Source organism: Mandrillus leucophaeus, unplaced genomic scaffold (assembly GCF_000951045.1).
Source record: "Mandrillus leucophaeus isolate KB7577 unplaced genomic scaffold, Mleu.le_1.0 Scaffold431, whole genome shotgun sequence".
NCBI lineage: Eukaryota > Metazoa > Chordata > Mammalia > Primates > Cercopithecidae > Mandrillus > Mandrillus leucophaeus.
In genome coordinates, this window is record NW_012104599.1 from 1,557,942 (window position 1) to 1,580,314 (window position 22,373).

The following is a 22,373-nucleotide window of genomic DNA, read 5'->3' on the forward strand; positions in this document are numbered from 1 at the left end:
AAAAAAAAAAAAAAAAAAAAAAAAAATTGCCTCTTAAGACTATAAAGGTAAGTCAAGAACTGACCATCAGATTTCACTTGCAATATCTATAAATTTGGGTGAATTCCTTTCCTGAAGTTCCCAAAATATTCTAGGATTTTTGAGCCTGCCGGGAAGTGATCTTGCTTAATTCACCTGCAAGGCTGGTGAATTAAGCCAGTTACCAGGCCAGTTTTCCTAAGAGGACTGTAAGCATTGGTTCATAAAGTCAACTGTAACTTAAAAGTGTCTGGTCATACTTGATTAAATGAATATCTTCAAATGTGGCATTCCAAAGGCTTGGTTGCTTAAGTAATGTTTCCAGCTAGGAGGCAGACTCCTTGAACCTTTGCAAATAACTATATTGCCATGAAAATAAAAATACTCAATAAGAGTTTTTGAATTCTGGAGGAGTAAGGCGGGGGAAAAAGATAAATGTTTATTTCGGTTTACAAAAGCATAGTCTCCTTAAATTGTTGTCGGTTATAGATAGCTTCAGAGAAAAGAGAAAGGGGTTCCTTATATCCAGAAAATAGGACACTAAGGCATCAGCAATATTTCAAACGAAACCCATAATCATCCTCCATCAATTTATTCAGTCCTATGTAATTAATTCTTGTTCTGCTGGATCTGTGTTAGCAGTCTCACGAACCCATTTGTTTCTCTACTAGCTGTTTGGAAATCCTGACTCAGTCCGCTGGTGTGGTCTCAGAGTTATTTAAGTGATGCCATCAGAAGCCTGTGTTCAGGTTACCTGGCATAGTCGTTTTTCTTTTTCTTTCTTTTTTTTTTTTTTGAGACGGAGTCTCACTTTGTCACCCAGGCTGCAGTGCAGTGGCGCAATCTTGGGTCACTGAAGCCTTGACCTCCTGGACTCAAGCGATCCTCCCACCTCAGCCTCCCTCGTAGCTGCGACCACAGGTGCGTGCCACTACGCCCAGCTAATTTTTTTTCTTTTTTTTTTTTTTTGTAGAGAAGGGGTTTCGCCAAGTTGCCCAGGCTGGTCTGGAACTCTTGGGCTCCAGTGATATGCCCATGTCAACCTCCCAAAGTGTTGGTATTACAGGCTTGAGCAACCACACCTGGCCCATAGCCCTTTTTTATTGAAGACAAGTGCAGTCTGGCCTGTAGCTGATTTGTAAGTGCTTTCAGGGAAGCATCAGAGTAAAACAGAAAACTATCTGTAGATGATGAAAGACTTAAAACAGTGATGATTAACCTATTACTGATAATCTTAAAAGTGAAAGATCTTATGAAAATTTGTTAGAAAAGATAATGAAATTGACAAGTTTGATTTTTGTGGCACGCAAACTAAATCCAAAAATGTGTTAGACAAAAGCATATCTATAAGAATAATGATTAACCTTATTTTATTTTATTATTATATTTTCAGACAAGAGTTTTGCTCTGTCGCCCAGGCTGGAGTTCAGTGGCGCAATTTCGGCTTGCTGCAGCCTCCGCCTTCTGGGTTCCAGTGATTCTCCTGCCTCAGCCTCCCAGGTAGCTGGGATTACAGGCACGTGCCACCACGCCCCGCTAAGTTTTGTATTTTTAGTAGAGCCAGGGTTTTGCCATGTTGGCCAGGTGGGTCTCAAACTCCTCATGTCAGGTGATCTGCCTGTGTCAGCCCCCTGAAGTGCTGGGATTAAGGTGTGAGCCACCGTGCCCAGCCAATTAACCTTATTTTAAAGAACAGTGGCTAGTACATGTCATTTATGTATATAGATGAATGTATTCATTGCAGAGAAAAAAATCTAAAGACATACAATCCTAAGATGTAATGGCCCACGAATATGTCAAGCATGTATAGAGTATATCAAGATTATCAAGGAAAAATATTTAGCAGTCTGGAGTAGGTCCTTAACTTCTATGTAATATCATTCCATAAGTAAATGATGTGAATTCTTAACTGAGAACCATTAGCCGAACTAGAAGATATTATATTCAAATTAAAGAAGTCAAATTATGACCCAGTTAACACTGAGGAAAAAAAATCCCTGAAATTATGACTGATGACATTATACTGTTGTCTAATACCAGGCAAAACAGCACCGGAACTCTGATTAATGGACATGGACAATGAGGGCATTGATGAATTTCTAGGAGCTTTATACCTTCATAGAACTTCCAAAATATCCCTATTAATAACATTCTACCTATACAAATTTAACTTAGGGAGGGTAAGCCTCTCTTACTTTGACAGTGCTTTCCATATGACCTATAATGTTTGATCAAATAAACTATTATTTTTAATATCTCTCTTTTACAAGGTGAAGGAAATTTTGATTTTCTAGGGCCCCTCAGGGGAAATCTCAAAGAGATTGGTGCAAAAGGCGTCATTTAGGAGGTTTGAATATTTGATTAAACAGGATCAGGGGCCACTGTGGAAAAAAAAACACTTGGCTACATATTTAACCAAAAGTGACCAGAAAAAAAAAAAAAAAGATTTTAGTTCAGTGCAGTGGCCCATGCCTGTAATCTTAGTGCTTTGGAAGGGAGGCCAAGATGGAAGGATCACTTGAGGCCAGGAGTTTGAGACCAGCCTGGGCAACATGGTGGGATCCTGTCTCTACAAAAATTAAAAAATCAGCTGGGCGTAAGATTACAGGCTTGTAGTCCTAGCTACTCAGGAGGCCGAGGCAAGAGGATCGTTTGAGTCCAGGAGTTTGAGGCTGCAATGAGCTATGATTGCGCCACGCAATGAACCATGATTGTGCCACCGTATTCCAGTCTGGACAACAGAGTGAGACCCTGTCTCTTAAAAAAAAAAAATTGAAAAAAATAAGCATAGGAAGTAATGTGATGGTAAAGAACCTTACCCCTTTCAAGGGTGTGAATATGGTTTTAAGTAATAAAGGACATGATAAAGTCAGCATTAAGCACAGGAAATTCTGGTAAGACACAGAATCTTTGCCTTCTAGGGAGATTATTCAGAAGGCAAAGGAAAACCTTTAATAACCTCTTTATTAAAAGCAGACTAACAGGTGGGGCGCGGTGGCTCACACCTGTAATCCCAGCACTTTGGGAGGCAGAGGCGGGCTGATCATGAGGTCAGGAGATCGAGACCATCCTGGCTAACACAGTGAAACCCCGTCTCTACTAAAAAAATAAAAAAAAAATTAGCCAGGTTTGGTGGCGGGCGCCTGTAGTCCCAGCTACTCGGGAGGCTGAGGCAGGAGAATGGCATGAGCCCAGGAGGCGGAGCTTGCAGTGAGCTGAGATCCCGCCACTGCACTCCAGCCTGGGTGACAGAGGGAGACTCCATGTCAAAAAAAAAAACAAAAAACAAAAAACAAAAAACAAAAGACTAATAACTGAAGAAAATCAGTCATTTTAACAGAAAACTAAAATCTAGTTTTACATAACTATAATATTTGATAAGCACTTAAAAAAATCTTACAAATAAACCCATCAAATCTTAGCTGGCTTTGGCTGGGCATGGTGGCTCACACCTGTAATCCCAGCACTTTGGAGGCGAGGTGGGTGAATCACTTGAGGTTGAATCACTTGAGGTCAGCAGTTCAAGACCAGCCTGGCTGACGTAGCAAAACCCCGTCTCTAGTAAAAATACAAAAAAATTAGCTGAGTGTGGTGGCAGATGCCTGTAATCCCACCTCCTGGGGAGGCTGAGGCAGGAGAATCACTTGAATCTGGGAGGTGCAGGTTACGTTAAGCCCAGATTGTACCACTGCAGTCCAGCCTGGGTGATAGAGCAAAACTCTGTCTCCAAAAATGAAGAAGAAAAAAAATCAAGCCAGGTGCGTTGGCTCACGTCTGTTACCCCAGCACTTTGGGTGGCCGAGTTGGGTGGATCATTTGAAGTTAGGAGTTCAAGACCAGCCTGGCCAACATGGTGAAACCTGCCTTTACTAAAAATACAAAAATTAGCCGGGTGTGGTGATGGGTGCCTGTAGTCTAAGCTACTTGGGAGACTGAGGCAGGAGAATCGCTTGAACCCAGGGGGCAGAGGTTGCAGTGAGCTGAGACTGCGCCATTGCACTCCAGCCTGGGTGACAGAGCAAGACTCCATCTCAAAAAAAAAAAAAAAAAAGTCTTAGCTGGCTTGGACTATGACAAATAAAACTTCTTTTACCGCTGGGTGCAGTGGCTCACACCTGTAATCCCAGCCCTTTGGGAAGCTGAGGTGGGCATATCACGAGGTCAGGAGATCAAGACAGTCCTGGCCAACATGGTGAAACCTTGTCTCTACTAAACATACAAAAATTAGCTGGGCATGGTGGCGCATGCCTGTATTCCCAGCTACTCGGGAAGCTGAGGCAGGAGAATCGCTTGAACCAGGGAGTCGGAGGTTGCAGTGAGCCGAGATTGCGCCGCTGCACTCCAGTCTGGGTGACAGAGTGAGACTTCGTCTCAAAACAAATAAAAACGCCAAAATATTAGTAAATATGTATATGATATTTCTGTGTGCAGTGAACTGTAGTAGGCATTGGTGGTAAAATTAGTTATAAGGTACGGTTCCTGTATACCTTGTATGGATCTAGGCTGAGATGCTAGAGGTAGAAAGTATGCTTTAAAAAAAAAAAAAGCTAATATGTACATGCTAAAGACTAAGGATTAAAAGAAGTAAAGCTGAGTCAATTAGAAAGGGTTACAGAGTAGGTAAGGTTTGACTGTGACTGGGAAGGACTTGCTTGCTGGGAGAAAAAGAGAAGAAGTATGGAGTGGGCGGGAAAATGAATACTCCATGATGATGGGTGTGATGTACTCCCAGTTTACATGTTTTGAAACCTGTGTGTATGATGCAGAGACTATAAAAGATAAATTTAGAGTCCTAGGTAGAAGTCATGGTGGTAAGGCTGAGGTATTGAGGCTTTATGTAAGTTGAGGCAAGGGGAATCAGAATGGCTTTTGAGTTGGCTAAAGTAAAAGTATTAGAAGTAGAAAAGGAAAAGGGAAAATATCAAGATAACTTACTATTAGGATATTTTAAGCCTAAAGTCATGAAGGTCTAGAGTAGGATAGTGGTTCTAAAAATGGAGAAGAGGAGGCAAATTTTTTTAAAGACATGCTTGTACAATAAGAGTCAACAAGACAGTCATTGGCAGACTGGTGAAAAAGGGGAGGGGCTCAAAGATGGCTCCAAAGCGTGCCAGTAAGGTTAGAATTGTGTACCATTGACTAGTGAGGGATTTTGTTGTTTTTGGGGAAAGGTGATGAATTTAATTTAATGGGAGGTAGAGATGGCCAACAAAAACTTAGAGGGACAGAACTGGAGATAATGTTTTGGAAATTAGCTGCATAGAATTGCTTGTTGACCAGGTGAACTTTAATTCTCTTTCTTTTTTTGTTATAGCACAACTTATATATTTCAAATGGACAAAATATTAGTTTTACAGTATCTTAAGATAAATTTCCTTTGAATGGTAGCTTCCTTTCCAGTACTTTGAAGTCTACAAGACGTATCTAGAAAATTGGCTACTGTGGAAAATGAAGACTGCTTAAATTGAATGGGGCGGTGGGGGGAAGGGGAAGGGGAAGGGCCTGTGGTTTTTCTTTTCGATTAATTGCTGTAACACTGGCCTTCAGGTGGCTGAGGGAGTTTCATATTTTCTTTATACACCATTACGCGCCAAAGGTCTTGCAGGACAACTTTGGTGCTATGAATTCTGCCATTTTGCTAGCACTAATGTGGCTCTTGGGTCTGCCACTCCATTAGAACTATTAACTCCGTTCATATTAATTTTTTGTTACAAATCTTGCAAAGGGGGATGCTTCTGGGTGGTCCACATTCTATTTTAAGGCTGTATATTCAGTTTTCATAAATTGTTCTTGCAGGCCCGGTTATCATACCTGTCCATCTTGTAAGTGTCATGTCTTTATCATCGTCTAGACCTCAGCTAACTGTGCCATCTCCTACTCCTTTTTGGCCTTCTTTGAGTTCTTCAAAAAGTGGGAAATTGCAAGAGACTTTTACTCCTGAGCCAGTGGTGGCTGCCACCTTGTGTCGCTGTCGCTTGTGAACTTTAGTTTTCTATACTCTTTCATTTGGGAACAACAGAGAGTCTTGGGATAACTATACATAGGAATTGGAAGGTTTGAAACAAGACAAACAAGAAAAATAGGTAGTATTGTATGAGGAGAACATTCTATATAGGTAGGGATATAGTCAACAGCATTGAATGCTCTAGAGATGTCAAGAATAAAGATTGAGAAAAGACCACTGGATTTGGTTACAAAGATTTAGAGAAAGTACTTGCAGTTGAGTGATGGGTAGGAAGTTAGATAAAAGAGTAATAGCTAATGAATGGTAGTATGAAGTGTATATACCAATGTTATAAGATTTTGCAGTTAGTAGAAGTATAATTATTATTCTGATGGTAACAAGGTTAGGGTTATTAAAACAAAAGTTTTCGATAGCAAGAAACCTAGCATAAACCACTGAAAATACAAGAAATACAGAACAATTGATAGAGCAGAGTTGTAGAAAGGAGGTAAGGAGGCTGAACCGAAAGTATTGCTTTAGCCTTAAGAGGAAGGCCATCTTGTCATTTGAGGCTGAGGACAAGGTTAGGGAAAATGGGTGGAGAGAAAATTTTGAGAGGTATAAATTAAGATGTTGGGGATGTATGACATTTACCTTATTTCCTGCTTCACTGAGATTGTTTTATGAGACGGTCTGAGAATGATTCAGGGCATGGAAATTAGTCTTTCAAAGTAGAAAAAGCTTAGAAATGCTGGTAGTTTGATAAAGGAAAACAAGGATTCCTGAGCACTGTGAGTGTTCCACTAAAGAGAAGTGATGGTGATTATTTGGGTTATCTGAATACTGGGTGGTCAGAAAGTAAGCTCTCCGGAATGGAAGACACTAGCACGTTCCAGGGAGCAAGTGTGTGGATGCAGTGTATCTCTTGGGTAGATAAAAACAATGTTACAAATCAAATTATACCTATCAGATATCCCATTTAATATGTTGCTGAACAGATAGTGGTGACAATGTAATAGAAAGTATTCAAGTATCAGAAGGGTGGCTGGACAGAATGAACCCTGGGATTTCCTTTCAATAGTGTGGTTTATGTGCAGCAGATTTCTGTATAGTCCTTCACAAATCCTCAATTGTAACTAGTATTGCTAACTTAAAAAAGATTAACTTGCCTCCTTCACCCATTTTCAGGAGGGAGAGGAGACTCAGAACGCTTGTGAGGTCTTAAATTACTAGAAAGCGTCTTTGGATTTTGTAGACCAAAAATATTCAGTACACGTAGAAATGTTAAAGTTTTGCTTGAAAGCAATGAAAGACATTTGGCTGCTACCTAATGTCCTATAGCTTTGCTGTAGTTTTCCAAGGATAGTGCCATAAAGAAGGTGCCCAGTAAATAGTACATTATTATCACTCTTGGATTTTAAATGTTAAGTGTTTCGTGGGTATTCCTTAGCCTTGTACGGCACTTAGCATTGTATCCTTCACTAGTAGGGACCTTTTTTCTGGTGTTTATATTTGGCCCATAGTATGAGAGACTCAGTATAGTGGGCTCTGTGGGGACTGATAAGTCAGTGTGATGTGTGAAGGCCTGAAATGAATTAAAAGTGACTCTGTTAGGGAAATTTATGAATTTGCTAATAGCTGCAGCAGATACTCAGAATAAGCAGAAAGACTGGTTAGTCACTTTTTAAAAAAGCTGTCTGCCAGTTTGTTTTTGACTAAGAATGTTGGATTTAAGCTTAGTTAGGGAAGTTTATGTTGTACTTATGGTTGAAAATAGTATACATTCATAACTATTTGACAGACACAATCTATAAATTAGTGGAAACATCACTTTTTTCTTACACTTTTTTGACATTGGAGTAATTTCTTGAAAAAGGGGAAATGGTTACTTCTAAATGGTAGTTGGGCTTGGCTTCAGATGACACAGTTGTAGACCTTTAGTAAGTAATTATGAAAGAAGGTCATTTAGATTATTGCATCATAACTCACTTTTTATTTTTTTTTAGACAGGGTCTCCCTCTGTCACCCAGGCTGGGGCACCACAGTGATGTGATCATAGCTCACTGCAGCCTTGAACTCCTGGGCTCAAGTGATCCTCCCATTTTAGTCTCCCGAGTACCTGGGACTACAGGCGTGCACCATTATGCCTGACTAATTTTTTAAATTTATCTTTTTGTAGAGATGGGGTTTCCATGTGTTGCCTAGGCTAGTCTCAAACTCCTGGGCTTAACCAGTCCTCCCGCTTGAGCCTCCCAAAGTGTTGGAATTACAGGTGTGAGCCACCGCACCTAGCTTGGTCTTACTTTTGCTGCCTCATTAACGTTCTGCATTCCAGCCTCTAGATGTGTGCTATCCAATACCGCCACTAGTCACACTTGTCTATATAAATTGGAATGAATTAAGATTATATAAAATTGGGGCCAGGCGCAGTGTCTCATGCCTGTAATCCCAGCACTTTGGGAGGCCAAGGTGAGTGGATCACTTGAGGCCAGGAGTTCAAGACCAGTCTGGCCAACATGGCGAAACCCCGCCTCTGGTAAAAATACAAAAAATTAGCTGGACCCGTAGTGGTGGGCGCCTGTAATTCCAAGTACTCGGGAGGCTGAGGCAGGAGAATTGCTTGAACCTGGGAGGTGGAGGATCGTGCCATTTTACTCCAGCCTGGGCAACAAGAGTGAAACTCTGTCTCAAAAAAAAAAAAAAAAAAAAAAGGGTTATATAAAATTAAAAATTTAATTTCTTAGTCACACTAGCCACATTTTAAGTGCTCCATAGCTGCGTGTGACTGGTGGTACTGTGTTATGCGGTGGATTGGACATTCCCATCATCACAGAAAGTTCTGTAGGACAGTAGTGCTCTAGATGTTTAATTGTTGCTTGATATTAGGAAAGTAAACGTCAGAAGCTTGGAATAGATATTTAATAAAACCCAAAAAACATGGAATTTATACTACCTCACTCCCAACAGCCTTAACTTTCTCAAAGTTAAATGTTATTTCTGTAAGATTGGCTTTATATTTAGTTTCGGGTCTTTTCAAAGGTCATTTTGATAGTAATATAGAACAGAATAAAGTAGCTTTACTAAGAACTATTTCAGTCAAACTGTAACAGTTTTATTAAGGTATAATTGATAGACAATAAATTTTGCTTATGTCAAGTGTAAAATTTAGTAAGTTTTGACATGTTTACACCTCCGAAACCATCATTATTGATAATATAGCTCATCACCTGCAAAAGTTTGCTCGTGCCCCTTTTTAATCCTCCCCCTTATTCTTTTGCATCTTCTCTCCCTATGTTGAGACAGCCATTGGTCTGCTTTATGTCATAATAGACTAGTTTACCTTTTGTAAAAGTTTATATAGATGAGAGTCATGCAATATATACCTTTGTTTTGGCCTGGCTTCTTTCATTCTGAATTGAGATCCACCCATTTTTCATGTACAAAGAGTTCATTATTTTCTATTGTATGGCAGTATTACAGTTTTTTATCCATTAGTCTGTTGATGACATTTGGGTTGATTCCAGTTTGGGTTATTACAAATAAATTGCTATGAGCATTTGCATATAAGTCTTTGTATTGACGTATGTTTTTGTTTCTGTTGAGTAAATACCTAGATGTGGAATAGGCAATACCTAGCTATTGCCTTGGATTGTATAGTAGGTTGTATGTTTAACCTTTTAGGAAACTGCCAAACTGTTTTCCCAAGTGACTGTACCATTTTACATTCACCCCAGTAGAGTATGAGTGTTCCATTAGCTCCATATCCTTGCCAATTCTTGGTATAGCCAGGCTTTAAAATTTTATCTGAGTTATTTTAACAAGAAAAGACTATCATGGTGGAAATAGTTCCCCCCCTTTCCTATGTCTTATTTTTTAAATGCTGCAAAAATATTTTGTGTGTGAAAGTATTTTAGATGGTCTCCAACTGATTTATTTACTCTTTTCTTATCTTTGACAATCACTAATACTGATTTGAAACCCAGTTTACAAGAACCAATACCTTTTCTTCCTTTTCACTTACATATTTTTCTTTTTTTGTTCTAGCGGCCCCTTTGTTGCTTTATGCAAACAGACGGGACTTGCGATTGGTTGATGCTACAAATGGCAAAGAGAATGCTACGATTGTAGTTGGAGGCTTGGAGGATGCAGCTGCGGTGGACTTTGTGTTTGGTCATGGCTTGATATACTGGAGTGATGTCAGCGAAGAAGCCATTAAACGAACAGAATTTAACAAAACTGAGAGTGTACAGAATGTTGTTGTTTCTGGATTATTGTCCCCCGATGGGCTGGCATGTGATTGGCTTGGAGAAAAATTGTACTGGACAGATTCTGAAACTAATCGGATTGAAGTTTCTAATTTAGATGGATCTTTACGAAAAGTTTTATTTTGGCAAGAGTTGGATCAACCCAGAGCTATTGCCTTAGATCCTTCAAGTGGGTAAGTTTTTGTACAGTGTACGAAGATCATCGTACCTCCTCCTGGTTTTTCTCCACTGACATACACCACCCTGACCCCTATGAGAAGAGAAGGATCGAAAACAGGAATTTTAGATTCTTTGGGCTTCTTTGTTGAGTAGACTTGAATGTAGAAAGTTATGTTGTGTTGTTATTATTATTGTTGTTATTGTTTTTGACAAGGTCTTGCTCTGTCACCCAGGCTGTAGTGCAGTGGTGCAATCAAAGCTCACTGCACTGTCAACCTCCCAGGCTGAAGTGATCCTCCCATTTCAGCCTCCCACGTAGCTGGGACTTTAGTTGTGTGCTACCACACCTGGCTAACTAAAAAGATTTTTTTGTTAGCTGGGCGTCGTGGCACACGTCTGTAATCCTAGCTACTCGGGTGGCTGAGGCACAAAAATCGCTTGAACCTGGGAGGCGGAGGTTGCGGTGAACTGAGATTGCACCACTGTGCTCCAGCCTGGGCAACAGAGTGAGACTTTGTCTCAAAAAAAATTTTTTTTGTAAAGACGGAATTTCACCATCTTGCCCAGGCTGGTCTCGAACCCCTGGGCTCAAGTGATCAATCGCTCTGCCTTGGCTTCCCAAAGCGCTGGGATCGCGGGTGTGAGCCACTGTGCCCAGTGTGTTGTGTTCTTAGTGTTTCTGTAAATTGTTTTGGGTTTCTAATAACCATGTTTATATTTCCTGGGTTTTCTTCTGTATTTATTTTTTGTGATATCAGAAGATAATTTGAAGGAATGAAAACTTAAAAAGAGAAGGATTTGATAGCTCAAGATGAGGTAGACTAGATGTTATAACTTTTATTATATACACAATGATATTGTGATAACTAGTGTTTTTTTATGTTACAGTCTGAAGCGTTATTTAATATGTCAGCATTGAATGAAAAATAAAAGTTACTAAATAACTCATTTCCAGTTAGCTAAACATACATTTGCAATAAAGGTTAATTTTCTAATGAGAAGGAAAACTTAAAGCTCTGAGAAAATCTCATTTCAAAGTGTGAACTGTATCCCCACATTGCTTCTGTTACTATGCCTCATTTCTACTATTAGCGTATACCATTTTATGATATTTCTTTATGGAATAAATTGTCATGGCCAGTCTGTCATGGCTAAGTATAGGTAACTATCTGAACATGAACCTAAAATGACTAATATTTGATTAAAATCCAAAGATAAATAACTTGTACTATTTTAGTACTTTGTTTTTTTTAGCTTTCAATTGTATTAGAATGCTTTAAAACTCATTTCATTTATGGAAAGGAGTAGATTCTTTTTATGTAATAAATGAGAACTTGGGGAGAATGGAGGAAAGGTTTATGTGCTTCTTTATCTTGATATCAGGCCTGATTTGGTTACAGAGGTTGAACAGGATGCCATGTTGTAGAAAAATGAGAAGACTGATTTGACTGTAAAGGATAACGTGGGCAGTAGTGTAGTGAAATTTTAGAGGGAGATGTCTGGGTGGAATTAAAACGTGTTTGTTGAGAGTAGATGGTGCTCTTAAAGCACCGGGAAATATTGTAGCGGCTCTGATGGTACGAAAAAGCATTGGATGTCCTGAGGAGGAGGTCTCAGATGTAACTGTAGTTATCAAATAATTTGGTTGTTGAGAACTTTACAGATATTTTTTGAGAAATGGAGTTTGTCTTTTGCTAACAGAGTTCGTAAGGCTCAGGGATTGCTGAAATGTTTCTGAGGTTACTGCTTTGTAGAACACATAGGGTTTTGGTACTTTTAGTCGTCATTAGGGAAGAATACTTTGGTGAAAAGATAAAGTTCTTTTTTCCCCTCTTTTTCTTCTTGACAAATTAAGGCTTACCACTGTAAGAGTGATGATTGAAATTTGATAAAATATCTATTAAACGGTTATTATGTTCAGAGTTCTTCATTTTGTACTCTGGTTGGAGAGAGGGGGTTTAGTTTATCTTTACTGTTTTATTTAGGGACAGAAAACTTGGGAGAGACAACTTTTTCTTCTTCACAGCATGTTTATTTGCATTATGTAACATGTATGTGAAGAGAGGAAGAGTGTTAAAATAATCAGAAGAGACACAAGAGCTGTTATGAGCTTCATTGCCAAATTTTGGAATGGGATCTTGATCATTTCTGTGAGGGATTAATGATTACATGATTGTACATTATTAAAGGGAACTGAATGTATATAGTTCCTCTTGACTCTTCAGGATCTAACAGTTTAGTGAGTAAATTAATCATTTTCATTTTGTTCCCCAAAACTAATGAGCTTTACTTCTGGGTAGCAGGTCTGATAAGTATCTTCTGAAGTAATTTTGCCATTTGATTAAAAAATACTTTAGAGTTTCTGTGGCTTTAATTTATCCTTGTTACTTCTCATTATTGAATGTGAGAATTCACCAAAGACTTAGCTGATAAAAAAGATTATTGGAAGAATCAGTAGTAATGTACTTTGAAGGTAGAAGGTAGTGTTATGTAGCTTCTGAAGGTGGTTCAGTGAAGAATAACTCTTTCTGTGGACTAAAGACTTGGTCAAACACCCAGTGAAATATTTTTTATTATTTTTGATGCGTGTGGTTAATGTGAGAGGCAGAGGAGGGTAATATAGGGGAGAGAGAGTGGGTAAATTCAGCCCCCTCCCCCAGCTTTAACAGTCCTCTCAAAATTTCTTTTAATTTCGAGAAGTCATTTTGTGTTATGGTTATTTTAAAAATGACTCAACTGGAAACAAATAGAATCTGGTCAAATGTTATATATACATATGATATATGTACATATGATGGAGTGTATTTAAAATTATGTTTTAAACTCCTGCACTGAAAAATATATTCAGATAATCTTTCAGTGTTAATGATCTTGGATTTGTATCGTGGATTGTGGTTTTAGCTGAAAAGTAATTATAGGTAGAGTACATCATTTGTCAAACAGAATAGATGATTTACAGATTTATTTTTTGGGGGAAATACGAAGTTTGAGTTCCAGGCAAAGTACATGAAAACAGTGCTGAGGAAAAATGTAGACTTTTCAGAGTTCCAGGATCCTGGTTTATGAGGTTCACAGGAGCTGACTGAGCTCTCTCACAGCAACTTACGTAAAAGGAAAGCTATTGAATGACTGGTATTGTTTGAGCCCTGGGAACTAGTGCAGACATCTGTGTGCTTTCGGATGTATGGAGTTCTTTGTGTAATCAGTCCATTTAGCCTACACTGAAGGAAGATTTTTATTCCTCTCTCTAAATTTGGCCTCTATTATATTAGTCTGAGATTTTTTTTTTCTTATAATAGTTACTAGCGGTGTACAGTTCGGACTAAGAAACGGGAAGATTTGTGTATGAAATTGTTACAGAATGAACAACCAGAGTTACAGTAAACTGTAGTCTTAGGTTATAGTGAGTAGAGGTGATTCCTACGTGGCTGCTCCTAATGCTGGAGCCCTTCACTCTGATTCCACAGTTACCATGCTAAGCAACTGTACTAATCTTGGTGATGTTGAGGACCTGTGTTAAGTTTAAGGGTGTTTTGTTTGTTCGTTTAGGATCCTTTCATATTCCAAATCATTTTAGATTTTTTTTATAAAGTTAAACTTCAGTGATTCAATTTGAGGTGAATTTATACTAAAAAGCTTTGAATAGTTATATTTTTAAAATACATATTTTTATTTATTCATTATTTGTTTATTTATTTATTTATTTTTGAGACGGAGTCTCGCTCTATCGCCCAGGCTGGAGTGCAGTGGCGCGATCTCTGCTCACTGCAAGCTCCGCCTCCCGGGTTCGTGCCATTTTCCTGCCTCAGCCTCCCGAGTAGCTGGGACTACAGGCGCCCGCCACCATGCCTGGCTAATTTTTTGTACTTTTAGTAGAGACGGGGTTTCATCATGTTAGCCAGGATGGTCTTGATCTCCTGATATCGTGATCTGCCCGCCTCTGCCTCCCAAAGCGCTGGGATTACAGGCGTGAGCTACCGCGCCTGGCCTATTTTTTATTATAATTTTTTTTTTTGAGACGGAGCCGCACTCTGTTGCCCAGGCTGGAGTGCAGTGGCACCATTTCTACTCACTGCGATTTCTGCCTCCCACGTTCAAGCCATTCTTCTGCCTCAGCTTCCCCAGTAGCTGGGATTACAGGCGCACACTACCATGCCCAGCTAATTTTTGTATTTTTAGTAGAGACAGGATTTCACCATGTCGGCCAAGCTGGTCATGAACTCCTGACCTCAAGTGATCCGCCTGCCTTAGCCTCCCAAAATGCTGGGATTATATGTGTGAGCCACTGTGCCCAGCCAAAAATATGTATTTTTAAATCATTGTTAAATATAACATTAACAACACTAAAAGTTCTGCTTTAAAAATGCTTGCGCATCTACCTCAGTGGAAAAAATGATTTGTAATTTTTCTATCAGTTTTATACATATTATTATCATATTTTGAATATGTTTAAAAGTATTTTCTACACTTATATATCCCAGGTGACTAAAATAGTTCCTAAATCTTTTTTTGTGACTGAACTTTAAGAAAAAAGCTTTTCTTAAAGGAAAACTTTTAAGTTTTAAAAGTTAAAGGAAAATAATATTTTCTATTACAGTATTAGCTTTCTTTTTTAGAAGAAAGCATTTTCTAAGCAAATGCAAATTTTAGCATGGTCTTCTATGAATTCCAAATGATTATGGCTTTGATTACAAATGTTTATTTAAAACATAATTAAGATTTTTAGTCCTTAGTTGTTTTTCACAAAAGTTATCAAGATCATATTTTATAAAAATATATTCATTGGAGCTTGTTTTATGTTATACCTAGCTCTGCTGTTATTATTTTTTTTTCTTGAGACAGAGTCTTGCTCTGTCGCCAGGCTGGAGTGCAGTGGCGGAATCTTGGCTTACTGCAACCTCCACTTCCCGGGTTCAAGTGATTCTCCTGCCTCAGCCTCCCAAGTAGCTGGGACTACAGGCGCATGCCACCATGCCCAGCTAATTTTTGTATTTTTAGTAGAGACAGGGTTTCACCATGTCGGCCAGGATGGTCTCAATCCCTTGACCTCATGATCTGCCCACCTCGGCCTCCTGAAGTGCTGGTATTACAGGCATGAGCCACCGCGCCCGGCCAATACCTAGCTCTGTTTACCAGCAAATTACTTCAGTGTCTTGGATCTAAGTTTCCTTATCTCTAAAATGATGGGTTTCTTTCAGTTTTGACATTATTTTAAGTTTAAAAACTGAGAGATTGGCTGGGTGTGGTGGCTTATGCCTGTAATCGCAGCCCTTTAGGAGGCCAAGGTGGGCAGATCACTTGAGCACAGGAGTTTGAGACCAGCCTGTGCAACATGATGAAACTCTGTCTTTACAAAAAAATACAAAAAATTAGCCAGGCATGGTGGCACACGCCTGTGGTCCTGAGCTACTCAGGAGGCCGAGGTCGGAGGATCACTTGAGCCCAGGAGCGGAGGTTGCTGTGGGCCGAGACTGAGCCATGGCGCTCCAGCCTAGGTGATGGAGTAAAGACCCCGTTTCCAAAAAACAAACAACAACAAAAAAAGTGAGATATTTAAAGAAAGAACTCTGAACAGCTATTTAAAAACTTTTATTTTACAGAACTCTGAATAGCTATCTAAAAATTTTTATTTTACGGTTACACATTTGAGTCAGTGGTTTAAGTATGTTACACTTAGAATTGTGTTTTTGTGGAGCAGATTCTTAAACTTTTGTTTTTACTACCTTGCATATGTCATCACTCTGGGCCTCCCGTTTTACTCCACAGTTGAAACCTTTTTTCCAGTTCCATTTGATGTAAACGGAAAAATACTTTGAGATGACAAAGGATTCATTCTTTTTTTTTTTTTGAGACCGAGTTTTACTCTTGTTGCGTAGGCTGGGTCTGTCTCCCGGGTTCAAGCACTTCTCCTGGCTCAGCCTTCCTAGTAGCTGGGATTACAGGTGCCTGCCACCCCACGCCTGGCTAATTTTTTGTGTTTATAGTAGAGACAGGGTTTCTCCGTGTTGGCCAGGCTGGTCTCGAACTCCTGACCTCAGGTGATCCACCCGCCTCGGCCTCCCAAAGTGCTGGCATTACAGGAGTGAGCTGCTGTGCCAGGCCATAAGAAGATTCTTTTTGTATAGAGAGTGGAAAATGTAGCCAGTTACTTTTAGGCAGATTATATAGATTCACATATGTTTGGAGGTGAGTCTTTTTGAGATCATTATCTAAAAATTAAGAGTGATGTGTTAGAAGAACCACTAATCTGGTCAGGAAATCTGAATTAGATGTTTAGCTTGAATGGCATATGAATCAAGGCCTTGGAAATTAAGAAACAACAAACTCGTGGTGTGTGTCTGTGTGTGTGTGTGGGGGTGTGTGTGTGTGTGTTCTCAAATGTTAACGTAGGGCTTTTTTCTTAAAATTATCTTAACTCTCATCCAGTTTTAGTTTCTTCATATCAGGTGATATCCATCACTGTGTCTCAAATTAATATGTTTCAGTTGCATTGTCTACTTTTTTATGCTTCGTATCTCTGAGCTTTATTGAAGGAATTTTGAAGGGGAGTAGTTGTAGTATAACTGAATGCCTTTACATAACACAGTATTTTAATAGCTTTGCTTTTTAATAAAAGCTTTCTTTGCATGTAACGTTGAGCTTTTCATTCATCCTTAGTAGAAGACTGAAACTTGGTGATGACAAAGAATAGGATACCTTCCTCTGTATGGTTGGAGATGAAAAAAAAAAAAAGGAATAGGGTATCTTTATGAGTGTAGGCTGCCTGCATTTGGGGATTTTATCTACCTTTGATGTATTCCAGGGTTGATGACTCTTCAGAAATTACAGTGAATCTTTAAGATTTTGGAAGGAGGGATTTGTCAGCTAGTTTGTGAACTAGGGATAAAATATGATTGTTTTTATTTTTGTACCAATTGATATTGATACTGTATTTCTTTTAGAAATTTTCACTTAAACTTATTGAGTTTTATACTGTTTTGGTTTTCCTACCACTTGGACTGTGCCTTTCCTTCCTCCATTAGCTCTTTAAAAATGGAACAGTTTAAAAGTGCATTATTTTCTTTGTTCTTTTTCTGAGATCGTATCTGTTTCCAGTTGACTTTTGCATAGAAGCAGATAGCCAATTATTTAAAATCTAAAGCTTCAGATTAGATCTTGCTTTAAAACACTGGCCCTGTATATGAAGGATCTTGGTGTAAACAACTTACAGTTTTGAAAGATGTTCTGGTAAATTGGGAAGGTCTGTTTTCTATCCCTTGAATCCTGGAACTGGAAGGGAATCTTAAGGGTCCTCTAGCTAAATGTCTTCCTTCCCTTCTTTGGGTGAAGAAACCAAGGCCTTTGACCAAGATAAAGTGAGAGGGAGCTATATTCTTAGTTGAAATTTTTGGATTCCATGTTTAGTCCTTTTTTTCTTTGTGAAAGGTATCTTACTGAAGCCATGGTTTTTTGTTTTTTGTGTTTTTTTTTTTACAAGTTGAATTACTTAAAAAAATTCAACATGGTAGCTTTGTTTAAAGGACCTTTCAAAATAAGTTTTATGTTTTTAGGTTTACTCAGTGTACCAATTTCTTATTTTACCATTGCTTTTTGCATCCCAATTAATCCATTTGAATTCAGCTTACTTTTGTTTGAAGTGTGCCCTTCAATGTTTCTTTTATTGAGGGTCTATGAATAGTAACCCTTGGTCTTTGTCTAAAAATGTATTTATTTTGCCCTCATTCTTGAAATGATAATTAGAGTATAGAATTCTGTGTGATTATTTTCACTCAGACCTTTGAGAGTGTGTGGCTTTAATTGTTGGTACGATTAAGTCTGTGTTGCTTTATAATTTATCATTTATCTTTTTAATATTTTTCTGTTTTTTAAAAGCTTCTCTTGATTTTTGGTATTTTGCAGCTTTGTCTACCCTGTGTCTAGATGTGGATATATTTTTATTTATCCTGGTTGGGATTCATATTTCTAGAATCTAAGCATTTTTGTTGTTTGTTAATTCTAGAGAATTCTTACTCATTTTTTTCTTGATTTTCCTTCATTCTCCTTAGTCTTCTTTGGAACTCTTGTTTGATGTGTTCCTTTCTAATTTCTTGTTCCTTTCCTCTTAATTTTGCTCTTTTATCTTCTCTCTCATTATTTCTCTGAGCCACTTTCTGGGTTTTTTTTTTTTTTTTTTTTTTTTTGTACCTGCCATTTAGATAGCAAAATTCTTTCTTCAGCTGTGCCTAATTTTGCAGTTTAATATGTTAATTGAGGTTTTAATATCAGTGACTATATTTTAATTTTTTAGAAGTTCTTTGTGTCCCTTGTTTAAAAACTTATGAGGAAATCTCAGCTACGTAAAGTAGAGAAAACAGTATATCAATAATTTTAGACTTGGAAAAAAGTTGCAAAAATTGTACATAGTTCTGGTATAACTTTCACCCAGCTTCCATAAATATTGACATTTTGTATAACCATAGAACAGTTATCGAACCAGGAATTAATGTTGATGGAATACTATTAACTAATCTGTAGACCTTATTTGAATTTCTCCGTTTTCCCCATTAGTCCTTTCTCTGGGCCAGGATCCCATTTTGTGTTTAGTTATCTCCTCAGCCTTTTCTAATCTGAGATGTTTTGGTAGTCTTTCTTCATTGTTCATAACCTAGACGTTTTTGAAGTTTATCGGTCAGTCATTTGTAGAACGTTCCTCAGTTTGGCTCTATTTGCTGTTTCTCGTGATTTGATTAAAGTTACACATTTTTGGCAAGAATAGCACAGAAGTGATATTATGCCCTTCTCAGGGCATCCTGTCAGCAGGCACATTATGTGGATACTGGGTGATGTTACAGTTGATCACTTGGTTATGGTTTTGTCTGCTAGTTTATTTTCACTGTAGTTATTATTTTTTTCCTTGCAATATATATTTGAGGCTGTGCAATTATCCTGTTTCTCATCATACTTTTATCCACAAATTTTATCATTCCTTGATAGTTTTTGCCTGTAGTAATTACTACTGTGGTGTTTGCTTTTTGTCAAATAGCAATTTTTCTAGTTCCATTATTCCTTCTGTGTGCATTATTAGTTAGACTTCTCCCTTAACATACAGCTGTCCTGTCTGTCTCATTTATTTATTCAGTTATTTATATGAGTGTGATATTGTGAAAATGTATTTGGTGTCTGTCCCCTGGTTCTTGGCACAGAGCTTCTAAAACCCTTGTAATTTCCTGAGCAGTAGGGGTGCTAGGTGCATCTTTTGTTCTAATATTTGGTCTTTGACTCCAGTGCCTGACATGGAACTCCTAATCCGTTGGAATTTCCTGGGTGATAGGAACATCTTTTGTTTTAATGAGGCAACTCTTGGTAGGCTTCTGGATGGGGGCCGGTCACCAGAAAGACCAAGCCATGATTAGAATCTTGGAACTTTCAGCTCTGCTTCACATCCTTGGGAAGGGGAGAGGGACTGGAGATAAAGCTAATATCAGTCATGCCTATATAAGAAGCCTCTCTAAAAAAAAAAAAAAAAGCCCTGAACTACGTGGGTTTTTGAGAACTTCTGGGTTGGTGAACACATCGATTTTCATGTTTCATTAGGATGGAATCTCCTGTGCTCGTGACCCTTCTAGATCTCTCCCTATGTATCTTTTCCATGTGGTTGTTCATCTGTATCCTTCGTAATATCCTTTATAATAAACTGATAAATATAAATTGTTTCCCTGAGTTCTGTGAGCTACTGTAGCAAATGATTGAACGTGAGGAGGGGATTGTGGGACCCTCCAGTTTTTAGCTGGCCAGTCAGGAGCACGGGTGCCTGCAATAGAGGGGGCAGTAACCGAGCCCGTTACTGGGATCTGATGCTGTCTTCACATAGATAGTGTCAGAATTGAACTGGCCTGTAGGACACCCAGCTGGTGGTGTAGAATTGCTTGGTGTGGGGAACCCCCCTGTTACCCCGCCCAGCAATGTGGTGTCAGAAGTGTTCAGTTATGTTGACTCTGTGAGAGAAGGAAAAGTGTTTTTCTGATACAATTAGTATGGATTCATGGGCATTTATTTTATCCTGTAGGTTATAATCCAAAACTGTCATGATTTTCTTGCTCAAATTGTTGCAGATTTGGCCAGTGGGAGCTCCTTCAACTTGGTTCCTGAGTCATTTTACATGCCCTCATTGTTTTATTTATTTATTTTATTTATTTTTTTTCAGATGGAGTCTTGCTCTCTCGCCCAGGCTGGAGTGCAGTGGCACAATCTCAGCTCACTGCAAGCTCTGCCTCCCGGGTTCATGCCATTCTCCTGCCTCAGCCTCCCAAGTGGCTGGGACTGCAGGCACCCGCCACCGCGCCCAGCTAATTTTTTGTATTTTTTAGTGGAGACGAGGTTTCACACCGTGTTAGCCAGGATGGTTTGGATCTCCTGACCTTGTGATCCACCCGCCTCGGCCTCCCAGGGTGCTGGGATTACAGGCGTGAGCCACCATGCCTGGCCACCTCATTGTTTTTTAAGTACTTTCTTACTTTCTGGCAACTCCAGACAGTCCAGACTCATGGTGTCCTTCTTCTGTTCCACCCCTTGAATCAACTATTTCTCCAAGGAGTTCTGGCTCCTTTTATTAGAGAATGGTATTTAGAAATGAAGATGTGGAAACTAGGTATGTTCTTTGCTACTGGATTTTCTTTTTTTTTCTTTTAGCCAGAGTTTTACCCTTGTTGCCCAGGCTGGAGTGCAATGGTGCGATTATTGCTCACTGCAGCCTCCGCCTCCTGGGTTCAAGTGATTCTCCTGCCTCAGCCTCCCGAGTAGCTGGGATTACAGGCATGCGCCACCACGCCTGGCTAATTTTGTATTTTTAGTAGAGACGGGGTTTCTCCATGTTGGTCAGGCTGGTCTCAAACTCCCAACCTCAGGTGATCTGCCTGCCTTGGCCTCCCAAAGTGCATAAGATTACAGGCGTGAGCCACTGTGCCCAGCTGCATTTTCTTTTATTGTATTTAGTACCTCTCAGTGGACAGAGTTAGGAAATGCATGGTGTATGTAGACACACATACTTCTAGTTCTGTGTCTTTGCTATATGTAAAAACAAATTCATGTTATCGCCAATTCCAATCTACTACCACAAAATTATCGTTGTGGCCTTCTCCCTTTTCTTACTTGGGATATTTACTTCTATTCTGTGATGGTGAGAAACCTGGCTCTCATTATTCATGATATATTTTCTTATTTGCCCATCTTAGTATACATACACTTAAGAGTTTTAAAATCATTAGCCTATACCACCATTGTGAGGAACGAATTTACTTTGGTGTTATGTGAAACAATTTACATGTTCCTAAGAGTTAAAAATAACGTAAAAATTTATACTCAGAAAAGTGTTCTTCTTCCCCATCCCTTCTATCGTAGTCCCATCCCCTACCCTTTTTTATCCAGCCTTTCCCCACCCCTTTCTATAGGTATCTTAGTCTTCATAATTTCTGCTTTTTTCTTGTGAATTCGTTTATGTACAAATGAGTTGATACATGAGTATATTCTTTTTTTTTTCTTTTATTATACCTCTATTCTCTCAGAATATGAATGCGTATATTCTTTTTTTTTTTTTTTTTGAGACATAGTCTCTCTCTGTCGCCCAGGCTGGAGTGCAGTGGCATGATTTTGGCTCACTGTAACCTCTGCATCCCGGGTTCAAGCGATTCTCCTGCCTCAGCTTCCTGAGTAGCTGGATTAACAGGTGCATGCCACCACACCTGGCTAATTTTTGTATTTTTAGTAGAGGCGGGGTTTCACCATGTTGGGCAGGCTGGTCTCGAACTCCTGACCTCGTAATCTGCCCACCTCAGCCTCCCAAAGTGCTGGAAGTACAGGCGTGAGCCACCGTGCCCAGCCGTGAATGTGTGTATTCTTACAATCCTCTTTTCTTACATGAAAGAGTAACATACTGTAGATGTTCTTTTGCACTTTCTTTTTAAACTTTTTTTTTTTTTTTTTTTTTGAGACGAAGTCTTGCTCTGTCGCCC

At 39.0% G+C, this 22,373-nt stretch overlaps 1 protein-coding gene and 1 pseudogene across 2 annotated transcripts in view; one reads left to right on the plus strand and one right to left on the minus strand.

The window, feature by feature from the left end:
* The window catches only part of LRP6 (low density lipoprotein receptor-related protein 6), a 158,874-nt gene that overhangs the window by 11,357 nt on the left and 125,144 nt on the right, over positions 1-22,373 (plus strand). For both annotated transcript variants that reach the window (XM_011993647.1, XM_011993648.1), the window contains exon 2: positions 10,007-10,400. In XM_011993647.1, the coding sequence (XP_011849037.1) occupies positions 10,007-10,400 (394 nt within the window). The remainder of the gene's footprint in view (positions 1-10,006; positions 10,401-22,373) is intronic.
* LOC105549222 lies at positions 5,540-8,292 on the minus strand (annotated as a pseudogene).